Source organism: Haemaphysalis longicornis, unplaced genomic scaffold, assembly GCF_048455015.1.
Source record: "Haemaphysalis longicornis isolate Haplotype H1 unplaced genomic scaffold, Haemaphysalis longicornis Haplotype H1 scaffold_3, whole genome shotgun sequence".
Taxonomy (NCBI): Eukaryota; Metazoa; Arthropoda; class Arachnida; order Ixodida; family Ixodidae; genus Haemaphysalis; species Haemaphysalis longicornis.
In genome coordinates, this window is record NW_027526335.1 from 235,393,633 (window position 1) to 235,413,725 (window position 20,093).

The following is a 20,093-nucleotide window of genomic DNA, read 5'->3' on the forward strand; positions in this document are numbered from 1 at the left end:
GCAACGTTGATTGCAGAATGGTGCATCTCCTGTATGCATAGGTAGTATTGCAGAAGCAAAGGTGTAAAGGTATCCAGTAGACAAAACAGTAAAATGGTGCACTTACGTCGAGCAGGTGGCTTGCGCTGCTGAGGTGGTTCCTCTGTGAAAAAATGCTGGGAATGGCAGTTTGTTTCAGCTTTTTAACGCCAAGCTTCTCCAGTATTCGTTTCTCAAATTTGTCTTCCGTGAAATGATCCTATTGAGAAAGACAAAAATTGCACCACCGAGTCTCAGATCTGACACAAACGTTCCGCAAGTATAATGCCAGAGTGTAGCAATCGTTCAAACGGGGCTGGGTTGAATTCGCATTTCCGCACTTGCTCATTGCTACATCCAACGTCAACTTGCGCCTAATAAATGCTGAACAAAAATAGGTCTGCTGAATATACATATACATCGCGTGTTTTGGGTCACATGACAATGACCGGATATGCTACACCGTTGACAATTAAAATGAAGTAAGCGCACAACCTGCAAGTTCACGCCCTCACATGTAAAGCAAGCGTTAAAACGTAATGAACGGCCCTCTGTGCGCTAGCATACGCGGAACAGAGGGTACGTGTACAACCATTGCGGGGCAAATATGCATTTCAAGTGGCCTCTGAAATGCGCACGAATTTAACAAAGCGACAACAGAAATTACGATTGAACGCTAGGTTAACGGCGCGGTCACTAAATTAGGTAAGTTTTCTTACCTAGCCGCAAATTTTTCCCCCCTAGTTTCCCCGATGTGAGCCGCACGTTAAGCAGCAAATCGCTTCAATGTCATTGGTAAGTTTTTACCTAGCTGCAAATTTTTTGCCCTCTAATTGCCCCAATGTCCGCCGCACGTTACGTAGCAAATCGCTTCAATGTCATAACAACGGCTCGGTATTGATTGACAACAATGTCAATACTACCGTCAGTATTGACAACAATGTCAATACTACCGTCAGTATTGACAACAATGTCAATAGTACCGGGGTGCCTACACAATACAAGATTCCACGCAACAGAGCCCAGACGCACTCTGAACGCATTCGCTACACGGTCGGATGCAAGCGGCCATCGATCAAAACGAGTGCGAATGCAGCTGGAAATCCTTGCGTTACGGCAACCGTACGACCACCGACTGAAGGTGGTACGCCCTGGATTCCGCCAAAAAGTAAGAGCGCACACAACAAATGCACGGCCTCAGGCCTAAAGCAAAGCTTACGACGTGAGGATTTTCCCGCAGTGCGCAATTTCTGCTAGAACAAAGGGTGGGCGACCGTTTCGGGGCGAATGCGCATTTCTTCGTTGAACGCTCAAACGTGCGCAGAATTTGACAAAGGGGGAGCAAAGTGCAGAAATGTACCTACTGGCCGAGAGAGAACACCCGCACGCTGAACACACATTCAGTACATAGTCGGACGCAAGCTGCCATCGAACAAAACAAGCGCGAATACGGTGAACCTAATTTCGGCACGGCAACCTTACGACAACCGCTACGCCCCTGATTCTGCTGGAAAGTAAGCGCGCACACAACAAATACGCGGCCTCAGGTCTAAAGCAAAGCTTACGACGTGACAAACTGACCGCAGTACGTAATGCCTGCTTAGAACAAAGGGTGCACGACCGTTGCGGAGTGTTTACGCATTTCTTCGTAAGTGCCCGCTCAAACATGCGCAGAATTTGGCAAAGCGGGAACAAAAAGTGCAAAAACTGACCTCGCAAAGTCGTGATGATAGCGTGGGCTTGAAGTCTGCCCGTCCAATTCTGTGCAGCCAAACGTTTCTCCTTTCTGCGTTGCGTTGGCTGGTCGGAATTAAGAAGTCTTTTTCCATCACTGACCTTATTCGAGCAGCCGAAGGCACAACTCGGCATCGCGAAGCAACATAAAGTGACGCCGACGCGACACTTGTTTGAAACCAGCAGCTGACTCTTCGGTTGTTTTCGGTAGTTATACGCTGCCGGCTTCGATAAGGCCTGCTCCGAGGCAGCCATAGAGTTAATACGAGGCAGCTGAGCCTAAAATGGCGAATTTAAATGGACAGTGGCGGCTAAGAGAAGAAAAAACAAACAACGCGGGGACGAGGTACAGTAAAGCTGTAAAGTAAAGCTGTAAAGCTGTACAGTAAATGCTGACGAGGTACTACGTCACTGGCCGTTGGCTAATGGTGCGCGGCGTTCGCCGGCGAAAAAGAAAATGGCAAAAAACGAAGGAGGAAAGGAACGCGGGCGAGGGCGAAAGGCGGCGAGATCTAAAGATGGCGCTACCTTAGTAATTTCAGGGAGCTTAGCTGCTCCGAGATCGCCGATGCATTCGGTTGGTACGTTGCCTCTCGCGCTCTGATTCCGAGCCGCCTTGGCATCTGGCGACTCCGAGCCAGAGGACCGGAGCGGCCAACCGAATATGCCAATAATTTGCAGAGCTGTGCGTTTGGCTGAGGCCGACCAAAGCAAAGTTACGCCGGATTTAGAGGCTTACAGAACCAGCTATTTTAGCTGAAGTGTAATGCATATTCGACATGGTAAAAAAGCGCACTAGTCGGGGACAGAAGAAAAGGCAGTGACACAAGACGAGCGCTAAAAATCAAGTGAGGCTTTATTCACAAGAAAGGCAACATACACCAAATGCAAATAAACGCTAAAAAGATAGGTAAGGCGCAGCTTTCACAAAGAATGTGATTGACGCTGTAGACAGGCTTTTTCGTTGGTGTGCACAGCCACAGACGGAGTACTCACGTATTCGTCATTTTCCGTAACAACACAGAACGGCTCTGAGTTCCCTCTTTGCAGTTGCGTCCTAAAGCTGTGCAGGACGCGTCTTCCCTGAAAGTCAGCCGTGCAAGAGCACCGCCGGCAGTGATCTGCCAAATGTCCTCCTTCCGAAATGAATTTACGGCTGCGCGATGCTCTCTCTCAATCGTTGATTAATGCAGTGCCCAGTCTGTCCGACGTAGCATTTTCCACAATCTAGTGGAATCTTGTACACCACACCTACTTTACATTCCGCAAAGCGTGTGGTGTGAATAGTTGTGCAGCCAGCCTTTCCAGTTTCGTTGCTCACGACTTTGCACGTACGTGCAAGCTTGCCTGGTGCCGAAGAGGCAACCTGGGTGCCCCTCCCGCCACGTTTTTGAGCCGGTGGGACAGGTTGTGCACGTACGGCACGACCACAGGCCGCGTCCTCTGGCGTTCAGATTGATTCAAGCTAGCCTGGCTCCCTGAATTTGCATCTTTGATCAGGCTTCCATCTGTGGAAGCCAGCAATTCTGCAGGACATCCACCATTCCGCAGGCGTCGAGCTTGGTGCTGAAGGCTACATGCAACTTTGTGGCCACGGGACTTTTTGAGAGCAGCGCGCATGCAGTTTTTGGCGATACCCCTTTTCACAATCTTGGACGGGGTTTTGGAACAGGGATGGTAGATCCAGCACACCTGACCGTCATGAAAAAGGATGCTGATATTGGGGACGTGAAGGCATCCTTCTTCAGGTAGCTCAAAAGTGAATTTGAGCCCTTTGCCACATGAAAAAAACACGCCTAGAACTTGGTTCACCAGTTCAGCCTTATCCTCAGCTTGCACATCCTTCAAAAGAACCAGGTAGTCATCTACATACCGAAAGACGTTTAGAATCTTAGCACCGCAGACTGTGTCAAGGCACGTACGGAACAGCATGAATACGAGTTGTTTTCTTTTTTCTGCTTGTTTTCATGTCGAACATGCTGGACTTCTCATACTCCATTTTCACGGCTCGTTGTTTTTTTAATTGCAATCGTAAAAACCAGCCCAATGTTTATTCCAAATTAAAAAGACTTGCATACGTCACCCTTATTCGTCCAAAAATAGAATATGCCTCTGCAATCTGGGGTCCTCATCAAGCATATCTCACAAATAACCTCGAGTCATTACAGAATCGTGCGGTTCGCTTCATCTTTTCTGATTATACTACATTTTCAAGCGTCACAGCAATAAAACAGCGTGCTGAACTGGATAGTTTATGCGTTCGTCGCACATATTCTCGCCTGTCCCTTTTCCATAAAATCTACTTCCACCCAACACTTCACAGCGATTTCTTTCAGCCTCCATCAGCCATTTTTCCACGCAGGGATCATCCCAACAAAGTTACACGTCCACTATGTCACTCGTCCTTGTACGCAAATTCATTCCTACCCCACACCATATCTGACTGGAAAGATTTACCCCCATATATAGCAACTCAAAGTGACATAACTAAATTTCAAGAATTGCTTCACCAATTGTGACGATTTGATTTGTATTGTTCTTTGAAGTGTATTATTGTGCACCCACCGCTCTTCTATTTTTTTGCCCTTCAACGTTTTTGTGTTTATCACTGTATTTATCTAGTTCCGTAGACTAATTTCCTTGTCATCTGTCAATGCCTTCTTGCGCAATCGCAATCGGTTTGTGTTATTTTTATAAAACACATTGCATTCTTCCATATTTTGTAGTACTTAAATTTGTTTTTTTTAATTCTCTTCTATCTGTCTTTTTTTTCCACCGAAGTTTTCTTGTTTCCTTCACTATCTCTTTTCCCCTTTTTTTATTTTTTTGAACATGTGTATTTTCAGTGTCTCTCCGCCCCCCCCCCCCCCTATGTAATACCCTCTATTGAGGGCCTTTAGGGGTACTGTGAAATAAATAAAAAAATAAAAAACAGAACTTATAGACTTTTGCTTAAGTACTTACATTTTCTTCAAATGTGCCTCTGGTTCCCACTGCGCTAGAAAATGGGGACAACTATGACCAATGCCGGCAGTTTCACAATTGATTGATTCTGGGGTTTAACACGCTGAAGATACATATGGGCTATGAGGCGCAGCGTAATGCAGGGCTCGAGATTAATGTCGACTGACTGAGGACGTTAAACGTGTGCCAAAATCTCGACACAGAGGTTTGTGTATTTTGAAACGGTTCTGCGTGTATATATATATATATATATATATATATATATATATATATATATATATATATATATAGGGAGTAGTAGAACTTTGAAGATGGTAGAGAACACAAGAGAAGAAAAACTTCGAACAAGATAAAAGCACGATTGCGGCCTACGTTTCAGCAAAGAGAACTTGCTTTCACGCGCGCCCTGAGGAAAGCAAGTTCTCTTTGCTGAAACGTAGGCCACAATCGTGCTTTTACATTGTTCGAAGTTTTTCTTCTCTATATATATATATATATATATATATATATATATATATATATATATATACATATATATATATATATATATATATATATATATATATATATATATATATATATATATATATATATATATATATATATATATATATATATATATTGTTGCGTCCCGATAGACGCAGGCAAAATCGGCTCTACGGTGTTGCACCGATTTATTAGGGGCAGGGCGCCTAAAATGGGAAGGCGAGGGAGCACGTCAAGTCTCAGCAAAATGGCTGACCGAGCGAAGCGCGCGGGGGGCCCGGGCCACGCGTTTGTGTCGTCGTCTTCGTACTAGATGGCTATCCTAGAAACACGGCACGTATCCATCACTTCGAGATTGTACCAAGTGCAATGACCCTTACATACCTTAAACAGGGGATTGCCCTGCTTAACACACAATCCACGCGACAATATATATATATATATATATATATATATATATATATATATATTGAGGTGTTTATTGGCAGGGAATGGTAGCGTTCCAGGTGACGGTGTTCAGGTAGGCACTGAGACTAGCCGGAGCGATGATCACGTTGCAGCGACCTATCAGAGATCGTGGCGTGTTCTCTCCGAGGCCGGTGCTACCTCCTCGTCGTCTTCACAGTCCCCATTAACTACGTACCCATTATGGCCCATGGCCACCGTATTAGAGCATACCCACACGGGGCATAGTGCGTCCTTCGCAGTGCCTGATAGCATACTCTAAGTGGGCAAATCTTTTGCACTACAATTACCCCGCGCGGACATAAGAAGCTATCCTGGCGACCTAAGGGCAAGATAAAACCATCGGTTCGTGGTAAGGCTTGAGACGGTCAACGTGCACAGTTTCGCGACCGCGACAACGAAGGTCCGGAGACAACGTGAGCGGCTCAACTACGTAGTTCACTGGGGATGCGCGCTCGATTACACGGTAAGGACCATGATATTTGGACAGCAACTTCTGAGCAAGACCTAGAACAGTCGAGGGTATCCACAGCCACACAAGAGAACCGGCAGCGAACTCAGGGGGCGGTGTTCCATCGTCGTGACGCTGCTTCTGGCGAGATTGCTCCTCAGAAGTCAGGGCCCGGGCGAGCTGGCGACACTCTTCGGCGTGTAGAGATGCCTGTGACACGGGGGTCGGTACGGCAGGATGGTGTCGAGCGGACATGACGGCTCGCGGCCGTAGAGGAGAAAGAAAGGCGAAACCCCGTAGTTGCTTGAGTGGCGGTGTTGTACACATAAGTTACGTACGGAAGAACTTGGTCCCAGTCGGTGTGGTCTGCCGAAACATAAGTTGCCAACATATCGCCCAGTGTCCGATTAAATCTTTCCGTGAGCCCATTGGTCTGTGGATGGTAAGAAGTAGTGGTGCGGTGGATAACGTTGCACTTTGCGAGCAGGGCTTCAATTACTTCAGATAGAAACACACGGCCTCGGTCACTGAGCAACTCTCTAGGGGCACCGTGACGAAGAATGAACCGGCGTAGGAGAAATGAGGCGACCTCGCGGGCGTTAGCGGCTGGTAGTGCGGCGGTTTCAGCGTATCTCGTTAAGTGGTCTACCGCGACGATGACCCAGCGGTTTCCAGACGCCGTGTAGGGGAGCGGCCTATAACGTGAAGAGAGAACGACATCCGTGTCTTAGTGCATGGGATCTCAACGAACACTGCTTTATTCTCTTCTTCTGCTACCTCGCTCGCCTCGCGCGTCTCCCCGTCCACCTCCTCTTCTTCCCCTGCTGCCCGAGAGGTGTGCCGGTTCCCGCCAGGGAGATTCAACATATTCCCGCCCCCGCGCTGGGTGCATCGGCTTCCAAGAGGTAAAGCCGCTGGACGGCACGCCGGATTTCCTAACCGCCTGGAAGCCGCAGTCGGAAATACCTGCTTGTTCCGTCTCTTCCCGGCAATGCCTCGATGATGCGCCCGATTTTCCACATAAAATCGTTGTCCTGCACGATGACAACGTCGCCAACTCGGAGCCGGGAGGGAACAGCTGGTAGAGTATGATGAGCAGAGCGAAGAAGCAGCAAGTACTCTTTTCTCCATTGCTTCCATAGCTGGCTCACGAATTGACCTCGTTGGTTGAGTCGTCGTCTGAGGTCGTTGGCCGTGATGCTCTGCATGAGATGATGAGATGATCAGTTGTCGACGGCAAACATAAAAGACATTTCCCGACGAGGAAATGCGATGGAGTTGTAGCGCCAGGGACGGAAGCGGCGTCCAGGAGGCGGCGGCGACTGCGGTGGCCGCTGCAGCCGCTGCGAGTCCGCAGTAACGTACCCGTCGCCGTCGTCACGGGCCCCAGATACACGGCGTCGCGGTGCGCGCCACGCGTGAAAGCGGGGTTGAAAGCGGCGCCGGTCGGCCGCGTAGGGGCTTCCCTGCAGGGGCTCGCCGTCAGGCCCGGTAACGTTGGCGGCTTCGCGGCCCTTCTCGCCGACGACGACGTCGAACTCCACCGTTTCTCCCTCGCCGACGCTGCGCATGATCTTCTGCGGGTTGTTGCGTGTGATGGCAGTATGGTGCACAAAGATGTCCTTGTGGGTGTCGTTGCGGTTGATGAAGCCGTAGCCATTCTTGACATTGAACCACTTCACGGTGCCCAGCACGCGCTCGGCCAGCACGGGCTTCTTCTTGCCGGGATCGCCCATCGCGGGTGTCTTGGCGCTGACGTTGGAATCGGGTCGCCCGCACCGAGCTCTTTTAGAGTATGTTCCCTGGATGACCCAACCAAAAACTGTCTCCACGGCGCACATGCTGTCTGTTCAACGTTCGATACGTCCTGTGACCAGCTTCCAGTAATTGTCAGAGCCCACTAAGACGCTAATAGTGGGACTCTGATCCTTGCAATCTTGAGGCTCGTCCGCGATGACCAAGTTTCGGCTACGGAGTATAGAAACTAGAGCAGGTTCCATAGGTAGACTTCTTACAGTGCATACCTCCGGAACCTCCAGAGCATCGAGGGCTACTTCTTTCGACTCGAAACGACCAGTCAGCGTGACGTTCAAATTCCGGCAGCTGTACCGACGCGAACGCTGAGAGTCGCCGAACATGAATACCGTAAGGTCCTCAACGCCGGTGGATAGAATCTCTAGCTTGTTCGCCAAGTCGCTGCGCACAAACGTTCGCTGGCTGCCGGTGTCAAAAATAAGGTGGACCAGGACATGGTCAGTAGTGCCACATGCCCATACCGTAGCCGTTTGTAGCAAGACAGACGACGTGAAATTGCCACTAGCAGAAGCAGTTGTGACCGGCTCTTCTTGTGGAGTCGCCATTTGCCGATTCATGGTCCCAAAAGGTGCTGGTTGTACGGGGACCCCTGAGTTAGGCCGCGTCCACACGTCGCAGAGAACCGACAAGTGGCGTCGCGCACAATGGCGACACCAAAGCCACGTGGGAAGGCAGCAGCTGCGCGCCAAGTGCCCTGGCTTGCCGCATCGGAAGCAACAACGCTTCCTTCCAAGTCTTCGTCGCTTCTCTTCTCCCGACAGCTTAGCTTGGCAATCCTCGGTTCCGTGATCTGGCACTTCGCAGAGTGGATATGCTCGCGGCTCTGACGACGATGAGCCGGTAGCCAAAGCCAGGGCGGATGGAAGCTCAGGAAAGACGTTAGCGCACGCTTGCCGCTCCACCGATGCCGCGTTCGAAGTGGCTCTTTTCTGCGCCACCTTGCTTTCCTCCCTGCTCTCCACCTGAATCTGCAGGAACCGCAGTACTCGTTTGACCTCGTCGCCTCGGTGGAGTCATCGGCTGCAGCCTCCTTCATGTGTTGCCTGTATAGCACTGCCAGATCCTCAGGCAGTGCGCGCATGAGGACACGATGGAGGATTACTGCGTACTCCGATGCAGGAACTCCCAGGCTCTCGAGGCAACTTGTCCTAAACAGGATCTGTTCATATAGGTCACGAAGCCGCGAGACCTGCGCCGAGCTTTCGATGGGGGCAATGGCGAGGAGGCTATCATTGTGGTCATCCACGAGAACACCCGTTCGGCCAAAACGATCTGTCAGCACCTTGATCGCGACCTCGTAATTGCTTTCGGTCAGGCGTATCCACTCAACTGCCCTCTTGGCGTCCCCGCTCAGGTACGTCTTCAAATACTTAAATTTTTCTATATTAGGCAGTTCTGGATGGGTGTGAATAGTCGCCTGGAAGTGCTCCCAAAAGCCTTGCCACTCACGAAGCACGCCGGAGAAGACGGGAATCTGAAGCTTCGGCAAGGCAACCCTCTGAGTAGAAGAGCGGAAGCTGCCGTGAGCCGCGGCTTCCTGGTTGAATTCGCCGTAATTGCCAGCAGGAGTGCCACGTGATTGGTCGCTCGGTGGGAACACTCCTGGCTGGCCGACGTCTGTAGGTGTGACACTCTTGGTCTTCAGCATGAACCGAAGCTTGGTGATCGTGTGGCGAATTTTGTCGTGGTACTCTAACGCAACTGCTATCTCGTCTTCGTACTCCTGATCGTCAAGAATTCATCAATCTTCGCGTCAACTCGGTCAAGACGGCATCCTTTTCCTTGAGGTCTTCGATGGCTGCTTGTACGTCTGAGGCGTCCGAATCGGTATCTTGTAGGAGCTCGTTGGCCGAAGCCAAGAGACGTGTAGCGGCACCGCGAAAAACACCCCGACGACGGCGCAACTTCTCCATGGTCAGCGCAGACGGATGTCGGTCTTCTCCCGGGTTCTCGGCACCAGAAATCATATAACGTGAAGAGAGAACGACATCCGCGTCTTAGTGCATGGGATCTCAACGAACACTGCTTTATTCTCTTCTTCTGCTACCTCGCTCGCCTCGCGCGTCTCCCCGTCCACCTCCTCTTCCTCTTCCCCTGCTGCCCGAGAGGTGTGCCGGTTCCCGGCAGGGAGATTCAACACGGCCCATACAAATCGATTCCTACGCGGTCGAAAGGTCGAAAGGACACAGCAGGGGCTGCAACGGAGCCGGCGGTTGGTTTGGTGGGGACTTGCGGCGTTGACATTTTTCGCAGGAACGGACAAACTTGGTACCAAAAGTGTACATTCCACGCCAATAGTACCGCATGCGGAGACGTCGGTATGTCTTCAGTACACCAGCATGACCACACTGCGCATCGGCGTGAAAACATGCGCACATGTCTGAACGGAGATGGCGGGGAATAACCAGGAGCCACTTCCGGCCATCTGCGTTATAATTTCGGCGGTACAGAAGCTCGTCACGAATAGCGAAGTGAGTGGCCTGTCGCCGTACAGCTCGAGTGGCGTTTGGCGAAGCGGGGTTTGTCAGACAGTCCGAAAGAGAAGTGCTCCAGGGATCCTTGCGCTGCTCGCGAGGCATGTCGTCAAGTGACAGAGAGGACAGAATTCCGTCTATGGATGACAAAAAGGCACTGTCGGCGGTCACAGGAGAGCGTGAGAGCGCATCGGCGTCGGTGTGTTTGCGGCCAGATCGAAAGAGCACTCGAATATCGCACTCTTGTAAGCGAAGGGCCCACCTTCCAAGACGACCAGACGGATCCTTCAAAGAAGATAGCCAGCATAGGGCGTGGTGGTCGGTGATTACGTCGAAGGGCCTGCCGTACAAGTAGGGACGAAATTTGCTTATGGCCCACACAATAGCCAGGCACTCTTTCTCCGTGACAGAGTAGTTTTCCTCCGCTCTTGTGAGTGTCCGGCTCGCATAAGCAACGACGTATTCGTCGAAGCCAGGTTTCCGTTGGGCGAGCACAGCGCCCAGGCCAACACCGCTGGCGTCAGTATGAAGCTCAGTGGGGGCCGACGGGTCGAAATGGCGGAGGATCGGTGGACACGTAAGCACAGAAAGGAGCTTTTTGAAAGCCTCGTCACAGTCTGAAGACCAATGAGCGATGTCGTTGGACCCGCTCACGTTCAGAAGCTTCGTTAGAGGTGCCGTTATCGACGCAAATTTCCTCACGAATCGTCGGAAGTACGAGCAGAGGCCGATAAAGCTTCGGAGCTGCCTGGTGGTGGTGGGCTTAGGAAACTCGGCGACCGCACGAAGTTTGTCAGGATCAGGACTGACGCCATCTTTGGACACAACGTGACCTAATTGTAAGTTGGCGGGCAGCAAAGCGGCACTTCTTGAGGTTAAGCTGAAGTCCTGCATCAGTGAGGCATTTTAAGACTTGTCGGAGGCGGGTAATATGCGTGTCAAAATCGGAAGAAAAGACAATATCATCAAGGTAACAGAGGCAGGTTTTCCACTTTAGGCCGCGCAAAATATTGTCCATCATGCGTTCAAACGTTGCAGGCGCGTTGCAAAGGCCAAAAGGCATGACGGTAAACTCGTACAAGCCATTTGGTGTTACAAAGGCCGTTTCCTAACGATCAGCATCCGCCATGGGGACCTGCCAGTAGCCAGACCTTAAATCAAGGGAAGAAAAGAACTCGGCTCCTTGCAAAGTGTCGAGGGCTTCGTCGATTCTGGGGAGAGGGTAGACATCCCTGCGTGTTATTTTGTTGAGTCGGCGGTAATGAACACAGAAGGGAATGGATCCGTCCTTCTTTGTGACGAGAACAACCGGTGACGCCCACGGGCTGTTCGAAGGCTGTATGACGCCACGTTCAAGCATGTCGTCCACATGGCTGTCAATAACGCCACGTTCTTTGGCTGACACACGATACGGCCGTTGTCGTAATGGCGGGTGAGTTCCTGTATCGATGTGGTGAGTAACTGTAGATGAGCGTCCCAAGGAGGATGTCTGGCAGTCGAAAGACGAGAGGAACTCTTGAAGCATGGCGAGAAGGCGGTTTCGTTCAGGCGCAGGAAGACTCTCGTCGATTGAGCGAAGGAAAACCGAGGTATCTGGGGCTGGAGCGGAGGGGTCGAGGAGAGCAAGTGAAGCGTCCGATTAGTTATCGGGAACGTCGGTGGCGAGGACGGTGTCAATCTCTTCTACACGACCCAGGCACTCACCACGAAACAGTGTAGCTGGAGAGGAATAGGGGTTGCAAATAAACATGGAGCTGAACCCATGCTGCATTTCTAAAACTGCGAACGGCAGCGGGAAGCATTGTCGGAGGCAAAACAGCTCGGACGGGCTGAGCAGCACTGTGGCGTCCGGAACTGAGTCGCACAAAACGGGTACAAGTACGGCAGAGCTAGGAGGAACGTCGGTGTCTTCGGTGACAACTAGGCGAAAAGAGGCAGGGTGTTCGCCCGATGAGGCGTCTTGAACTGAAAATAACTCCAGCTGAGCACGGGCGCAATCGATGACGGCGTGGTGGGTCGACAGAAAATCCCAACCGAGAATGACGTCGTGGGAGCACGAACTGAGCACGATAAACTCAATGGGGTAAGTGATGTGTTCAATGGTGACCCGTGCTGTGCACGCAGCAACAGGCCGGATGTGTTGTGCGCTGGCGATGCGGAGTGTGAGGTCGGACACTGGCGTCGTCACTTCGCGTAATTTGCGGCAGACCGTTTCGCTGATTACTGACACGGCAGCACCAGTATCGACAAGGGCGATTGCGGCGAGTCCTTTAACAATAACATTATTGGCATTATGGGGTAAAAATCGAGGACTTAAGGTTTTCGATGTGGACGCAGCTCTTGCCTCAGGAACTGCGGCGACTAGTTTTCCTCCTGTGTTAGGTCAACGTGGGGACGCATTGGCGAGATAGATCGGCGACGCGGCGAGGACGACCTGCGGCTGTTGAATGTCGGTCGGGCGGCAGGAGGCGAGTTCGACGGCGGCAAGGGGGACTGCTGACGAAGTGGCGGCTTATACACGACGTAGGACGGCGAATGAAACGACTGATCGTATGAGACGGCTTGGCGGCGACAGTAACGGGCGACATGGCCGGCGACACGACACACGAAGCAGATAGGGCGGTTATCAGGCGTTCGCCACACGTTGGGCGCGTGAGGTGCTGGTCGGGGCGGCGACACTGACGGAAGCTGCGGCGATCGTGGGGCGCAAAGCGGTGCCTGCTCGCGAGGTCGTAACAATGCTGCTGTGTAGGTTAGCGGCGACGATATGGGAGCAGCCACAGGCCCGGATGGGCAGGCCGAAGGGAGAGTATCGGCGACTTGTTCCCGTATCGCTTGCTGAAGTGTTGAAGACAATGGGGGCGCTGACACCGTAGCGGGTGCACATGATAGAAGAGATAGTTGACGTGCGATTTCTTGGCGAATAAAATCTTGAATGCGGGGCATCAGGGAAGACTCCTCGCTGCCAACGACCAATCCCGAAAGGGGCTCTGCCGGCCGTGACGCTGAGCGCCGCGTGAGAAGCCGCTGCTTGCGGAGCTCGTCGAAGCTCTGACACCAGTTGATGACGTCCCCGACAGTCTGTGGATCCTTACTCAGCAAACTCTGAAAGGCGTCGTCGTCTATCCCCTTAAGGAGATGCTTGATCTTGTCAGCCTCGCTCATACAAGGGTCTGCCCGCTTGCACAGGCCGATAACGTCTTCTATGTAACTCGTGAATGTTTCGCCTTTGTTCTGCGCCCGCTCTCGCAAAAGTTGTTCGGCAAGAAGTTTCCGCACGGCTGGGCGGCCAAACACTTTCAGAAAATCGGTCTTGAAAGCTGACCAAGACTGCAAGTCGGCTCCGTGGTTCAGGTACCACGTCTCAGCGAGTCGCTTGAGGGAGAATGGGACATTGTTGAGCTTCATCCTGTCATCCCATCTGTTATGTGCGCTCACCCTTTCATACGATGACAGCCAATCCTCGACGTCCTGGTCGTCATCGCCATAAAACATGGGTGGGTCTCGCTCGCGGATTGCACCGGAACAGACGATCGGGGGTTGCGAGGGAGACGTCATTTCCCGACGGTCGTCAGTGGACAGGACACGACGGAGTATTCTGCTTCGTAACTCCAGGCTGCGGTGAGGACGGGAACCCGCACACTCCACCAATTGAAGAGGTGTTTATTGGCAGGGAATGGTAGCGTTCCAGGTGACGGTGTTCAGGTAGGCACTGAGACTAGCCGGAGCGATGATCACGTTGCAGCGAGCTATCAGAGATCGTGGCGTGTTCTCTCCGAGGCCGGTGCTACCTCCTCGTCGTCTTCACAGTCCCCATTAACTACGTACCCATTATGGCCCATGGCCACCGTATCAGAGCATACCCACACGGGGCATAGTGCGTCCTTCGCAGTGCCTGATAGCATACTCTAAGTGGGCAAATCTTTTGCACTACAATATATATATATATATATATATATAGGTCAAAACTTGGGTGCAGTGGAAGAAAAATTCGTCCTGGACCAGGGCGAATTTTTCTTCAACTGCGAAGTTTCCGAGAAAGCTGTATAGCTTTCCTTTGTAGCCGTATGACTGCATTTACGTGAATGTCGAACTTTCCTTTACAGAAACTAACTCCACCTTGGGGATTTCCCCTAAATCGGGTCGACTGGTTGATTTGAAGGCCCTGTTTTGGCATGCACTAAAATATCTTTTAGATTCCTGTTTCTCCGGTAGGTAACCCTTGGTGCTTCCGGGAAAGTCTTTTTCTCGTTAATGGCTAAAATTAGGTAGTATTTCCGCAGAATATTGTTTACGTTTGGAGGGCGTTTGAAAATTTAGGTACTAGAGCAGGTGGCCTGGCGCTTTTCTTTTGTCGCTGTTTGTTGAGCACATCATCCCTTCTTGGATTAGACACACGTTGGTACGCCTGATCGAGCGAGCTTTTGGGGTGGTTCCTGTTCATACGGGTGGACTTGAGTTCGTCTAGGTGCTCTACGTAGTCACTGTCATCACTGCATATTCTTCTAAGCCGGGGATGGCTTGTCCTACAAAGATCCCTTGCTTGCAGTGTCTCGGGTGATGGCTTTTATAAAGTAGGTACTGCTGCCTGTCTGTTCGTTTTCTAAAAAGTGTGGTTTTAAGTTTACCGTTGTCTAGAAGGACGGTAGTATTCAGCACGTTCACTTCTTTTTCAGAATAATTGCAGAACTTAATAGTCGGATGCGGAGAATTAAGATGAAATATAAACGTTTTTAGAGTCGCGCGGCCGTGTTTCCAAATCTTGAAGATGTCGTCTATGTATCGGAGGTAAACCTGAGGTTTATACGGAAAAGGGCTTATTAGGGTGGCTTCAAGTTGCCGCATTAAAATATTGGCATAGGTCTGTGCGAATGGAGTACCCATGCTAGTTCCAAAAACTTGCAAAAAGTACGAGGAGTCAAATGAAAAATAAGTGAGAGTTAAAACTAATTTTAACAAAGTTATGTACACTTCCGGTGCATGTTGGTGCGGGTTCTCTGATAAAGCTTTTGAAATATCTTCGATTCCTTCGACTAAAGGAATGTTTGTATACAATGCGGCAAAGTCAAGAGTAACAAGGAGGGTTCCACTGGGTAGGCGTCCACCCTTATTTCTCTCTTCTATTATGCTGATGAAGTGGGGGGTGTCCTGAACAAATGAAGAAGAGCCGGAATGTCGGATAGGTAATGATTGAGAAAAAGAGATAAAGCTTCGGTTGGGGTATTGTTATTTGAAACTATGGGTCTGCCAGGAATGTCGGCAGTGAACAATAATTCTACGGGACTTCGGGGTCTTTTGGGAGGAGGTGAAAAAATTACACCATCTCCCCGAAGGGAACTATGCGGTGATGCAAAGCATCTTGGAGTTATCTCCCGTGGGGAACCCTGATGACGATGCCAAGCAACGTGGCGGTTCCGTGTGGTTCATTTGTGTTGCCGTTATGTTGAGTGATCTGGTGTTTACTAGCGCTAGAGGGAACTCCGCGTCCGGGTCCACACCGGTGGCAAAGGCAGGCAAGTACTGTTGCGTTACGGTGAGTAGGCGGTGGTTCTCGAGGCGCCAAAACTCGTCCATCATGTTCTTGTCGATGTTGTTGTCTCTGTGGTAGAATCGGTATTCTCCGTCAGCGTTGGTGAGGTAAAAGTTGGACATATGAGCACTGGCTGAGAGCAATGTACGCGCCCTCCTCTTCGCAGCTTTGTCTTCTCCTTCTTCTTCTTCTTCCGCGGTTCCCTTACGGGAAGATGACGACGGTGGTTGAACGCGAAGCTATCTCGTGATGGATTCTTTGGTTGGCCAATCCCTATGTGCATCCTGCCACAATCTTTATCAGCGGTGCTGCGGACGGGGCGAGAGCAACGTGCACGCCCTCCTCTTCGCAGCTTTGTATTCTTCTCCTTCTTCATCGGTTCCCTTACGGGAAGATAACGACGGTTGTTAAACGCGAAGCTATCTCGTCATGGATTCCTTGGTTGGCCAATCCCTAGGGGCATGCTGCCACAATCAGCATCAGAAGCGCTGCGGACGGGGCTGGTGTGAGCTGCAAGGCGCGTGGCGCTTCCCTCCACAGCTTTCCCCACGGAAATTCATCATCCTCCTCTAAAGTTTTCAGTTCGTCGTTTCCGTTGACCTTCATCTTGGCGTGCCTTCGTTGTATCAGTAGCTTCGTGATGTAGTTTGAATGAGTCAAGGACATAAGGCGCGTTCGTAGCACTTGCTGCTGTCCCGGATTTGTAGCGTAGTCGGAAGAACACCTCGTCTTGTCGCGGCCAGAGAGTCGTGGGATCGAAACCGAGCGCCACTATTTCTTTTTTTTAGATGCGACGCTGAGGGCACCTCTTGTCGGCGGCCCTGTACTTCCTGCGTGCGTCCGTCCTCGTCGGCGTCCGCACTCTCCTCCGCTCACCCCCTCTCCTCTTCGATAGCGAACACTCTCTCGCGAGGGGCATTGCATTGGATTCGATTGGATTGGCTTGGATTGGATTAAAGTGGATTGTGTTGGATAGTGTTGCGTCATAGCCGCGGCAGACGCACTGGCGCCGGCGCGTGCCCAGGTGAGAGTGAACACTCTCTCTCAACATCTGCGGGTGTGCGGCCCAGCGCGCTCTCACTCCGCCGGTGGGTGGCGCTGCGCGCGTTGCTGCGCATGTGCAGTACTCTCTCTCTCTCTCCGCGGTATCCTCTCCTTCGGGCGCGCTGCGCATACAACCGGTGTGCCGCTCTCCGGCGGCCTTTCGGTCGACGGTTGCTCTCAGCTTGCGCTTTAACCCCCTCAGCGTCGTATCACACCAGGGTTCTCGCGAGGGGAGGTGGGCGTAATTTTTTTATCGTGTAGAGGGCGAGTTGCGGACAACGCACGCACGCTGGACATGGCCCCGAGCAAGAGATGCTTTGCATCTAAAACGTCCTGCATGCTTATTATTCGGTTTCATGAAATTTAAGTCAGTGGTTGTTATTAATTCTCTAGATCGCAGATCTGTGAGGCTATGAAGGATTTTTGGGCTGTATTCCTGACTCGGATCGTTATCTAAAAGCTTGTAGTGGCAAGGGTTATGGAGCTGCCTATAAGCCTCACCTTTGTATTTTCCCACAGGTAAAACAACTACGCTACCACCTTTGTCGGCTGGCTTTATGACTATGTCCGTTGTGGCTGATAGGCTATTCAGGGTAACTTCTTCCGACGGAGTTAGCTTCTTGCGCTTGTTTGATCGCTTAGTTGTTGCCAATATTTCTCTTGGTACTGATTTTAAGTACAGATCTAATTCTAAAGATTGATCTATATCTGGAGTCCAAGTGCTAGGAGGGTGGAAGGTGCGTTCGTTAATGTCAGGTTGGTCGTGCTTTTCCGAAAAAAACTCACTTATTCTCATTCTAGAAAATGTAGTGAGATCTTTATGTAACTCGTATTCATTCACACGGTTATTTGTGGGACAGAAAATTAGACCTCGTTCTAGGATACCTTTTTCATCGGACATTAGCGTTTTGGAAATGTCAATAACGTTGCTGGGGCAAGTACCGAGGGAGCTCTTTTTTTTTCTAGGAATATTGGTAGCTTTGTTATTGGCCGGCTAGTTTTCATCTGACTACAGATGAAAACTAGCTACAGCAACAGAAAACTAGTTTCAACTACAGATTTCGTCTGAAAACGTACTCCTCGTATCTCCAAAGCAAAAAGATCCCCAAAGGCCTCCGCTTAAAAAGTTAGTTGTGCCCTTGGTGAGCTCCCTCGTTAACAAGCTTCCAGGTAGCAAGGTATTCTGAATAATCATTCGCTTCCCTTCCTAAAAATTATTAGAAACCACTGTACTAGCCAACTAAGCCTCTTCAACGACCAGATTGAAGCTCTTTCGCTGAGCAGGAGAAACTTGATCTCAATATTTTTATAAATCGCAATGAAAATGATCTTAGCAATAAGCAAGCGGTTAATTTTCAACGTGACCAGCTTCTCTCGCGATATACAGCTTGCACTGTTCAAAAGGTACTGGATAAATCCACGTGACAGACTTTCAGAAGCGGTTCCTGCAGTTAGAAACATATGCTTGTGGCTTAGTTTTCAGGCAGCGTAAATATATGAATATTCCTAAGCGTGATGTTTCCTTCATTTGTCACTGCAGACTCGGCCCCCGGCCACCACGGTGGAGGACACAGGCGCCGAGGCAGACGCGGGGGAAGACGAAGGCGGCGACAAAGGCGTATCATCCAGCAGTTGCGTACCCGGGACCTCGAAAGTCCTTACTGATTTTGCAAACATCAGCGCCTTCGTCTAGGCGCCCAGTTTCGGCCACTATTTAAGATTACCTCTATTTCCCAGCAATGTCTTGTTTTGTATACGTGCAGTTGTAACTTACTGCTTTAGCATGCGAAGCAAGGATGCTGTTTACTACAGAAAGTGAAACAAATACTGTAATCTGCTGAACTTACGATGCAGTGAAATTTAGTTTCCCGTGAAACACTGTTTCTCGGAACTGTGTCTGCGGCCAGAAGGCCACGTAAAGTAGACATAGGTGTCATTTTCAAACGCCCAAAACCGAACAGGGGTCCACGTAAAAAATACCTAAGATCCCTCAAAGCGAATGCCATAAAATTTGCAGGGAATTCTTGATATACCTGCAGGAGAAATTGCCCAATATAAGTAATTTCTGAACCTAAAAAGGATAATTTTCCTAGCCCATACAAACATCACTGCATCGCGCACGTTCACGGAGCCGTCCTCTTTGAAACCTAGAGCAGCATGCAGCGGAGTGTTGCCTTCACTGCTTGTGTCCTTCCTACCCGTTCCAAGCCGATCCCACTGAAGGACCACATGTTTCACCATTTCCATTTCATGCAAACACCCATGACAGAGCATCTTCTCCTCTGACTTTTCGAGCCTGTCTTGCCTCATCAGCCTGCACAGTGCCTCAATCTGGGCCTCAAAAGGCAGCGTGCTGCCAAGCCTGTTGTCATACAGCTGGCCAAGTTGATCGCACTTTTCTGGGCTGCGTACAGGGCTAGTTTTCAATGGAGTCACCTGTTACATATGTTGTTTTATCACCACCCTCGCAAAGAAGGGCTTCATGTGTGTTGTCTAGAAGACACATTGTTATCAAGCGCCTTTAGTGACCAATGGTGGTAACTTTCCGGCAGTTTATCAAAACCCCAATCTTTTCAGTCCAAGACGAAGGTGCAAAAATGTTTACATGGCAGTCTGTACTTTGCAACTTGTTGAAAAGTAAAAAAAGGAAACATCAGCGCTGGCACTCCTAATGCTAAGTGTGCCGTCCTGACTACAAGTGGTCACTGATTTCATGGTCAAGTCGGCAGCCCCGCTAAGCCTACTGCTGATGTGTTTCACTGTACCACCCAGTCCATCATGTAAGTATTGCGGCACTGCATCGTGGTATAGCCTGTTTACTGACGTGGACCGCAGATTATTCCATTTAAAGGCCTCTTTCCTTGCAGCCAGAAACGTATGCAATGCTTCAAGAACAGCAGTAAGATCGTGGCTGCTGCCCTTTTGTTTTGTGTTTCTGCAGTGGGAAGTCCAGGTCTGAAGCAACACGCCCACACTTCTTTGTCTGGAAGCCAGTGGCCACCTACGTTACAGCGAAATGCAGAATTGCTAGCCCACAGATCAGAGCTCTGCGTTTTCTTAAAGCCGCAGTGCACTAGAAAATATGCCTGTTCGGAGGTCGCCCATTATTGGC

General features: G+C 50.5%; 1 protein-coding gene and 1 pseudogene across 2 annotated transcripts in view; one reads left to right on the forward strand and one right to left on the reverse strand.

Annotated features, from left to right (window-relative positions):
* LOC144176064 (WD repeat and HMG-box DNA-binding protein 1-like) overlaps positions 1 to 19,841 on the forward strand; it is a 387,207-nt gene extending 367,366 nt beyond the window's left edge. For both annotated transcript variants that reach the window (XM_077705189.1, XM_077705190.1), the window contains exon 12: positions 18,522 to 19,841. In XM_077705189.1, coding sequence (XP_077561315.1) covers positions 18,522 to 18,646 — 125 coding nt within the window. In that variant the 3' untranslated portion in view covers positions 18,647 to 19,841. The remainder of the gene's footprint in view (positions 1 to 18,521) is intronic.
* LOC144173785 (Y-box-binding protein 3 pseudogene) lies at positions 7,342 to 7,854 on the reverse strand (annotated as a pseudogene).
* Positions 19,842 to 20,093: the final 252 nt, after the last annotated feature.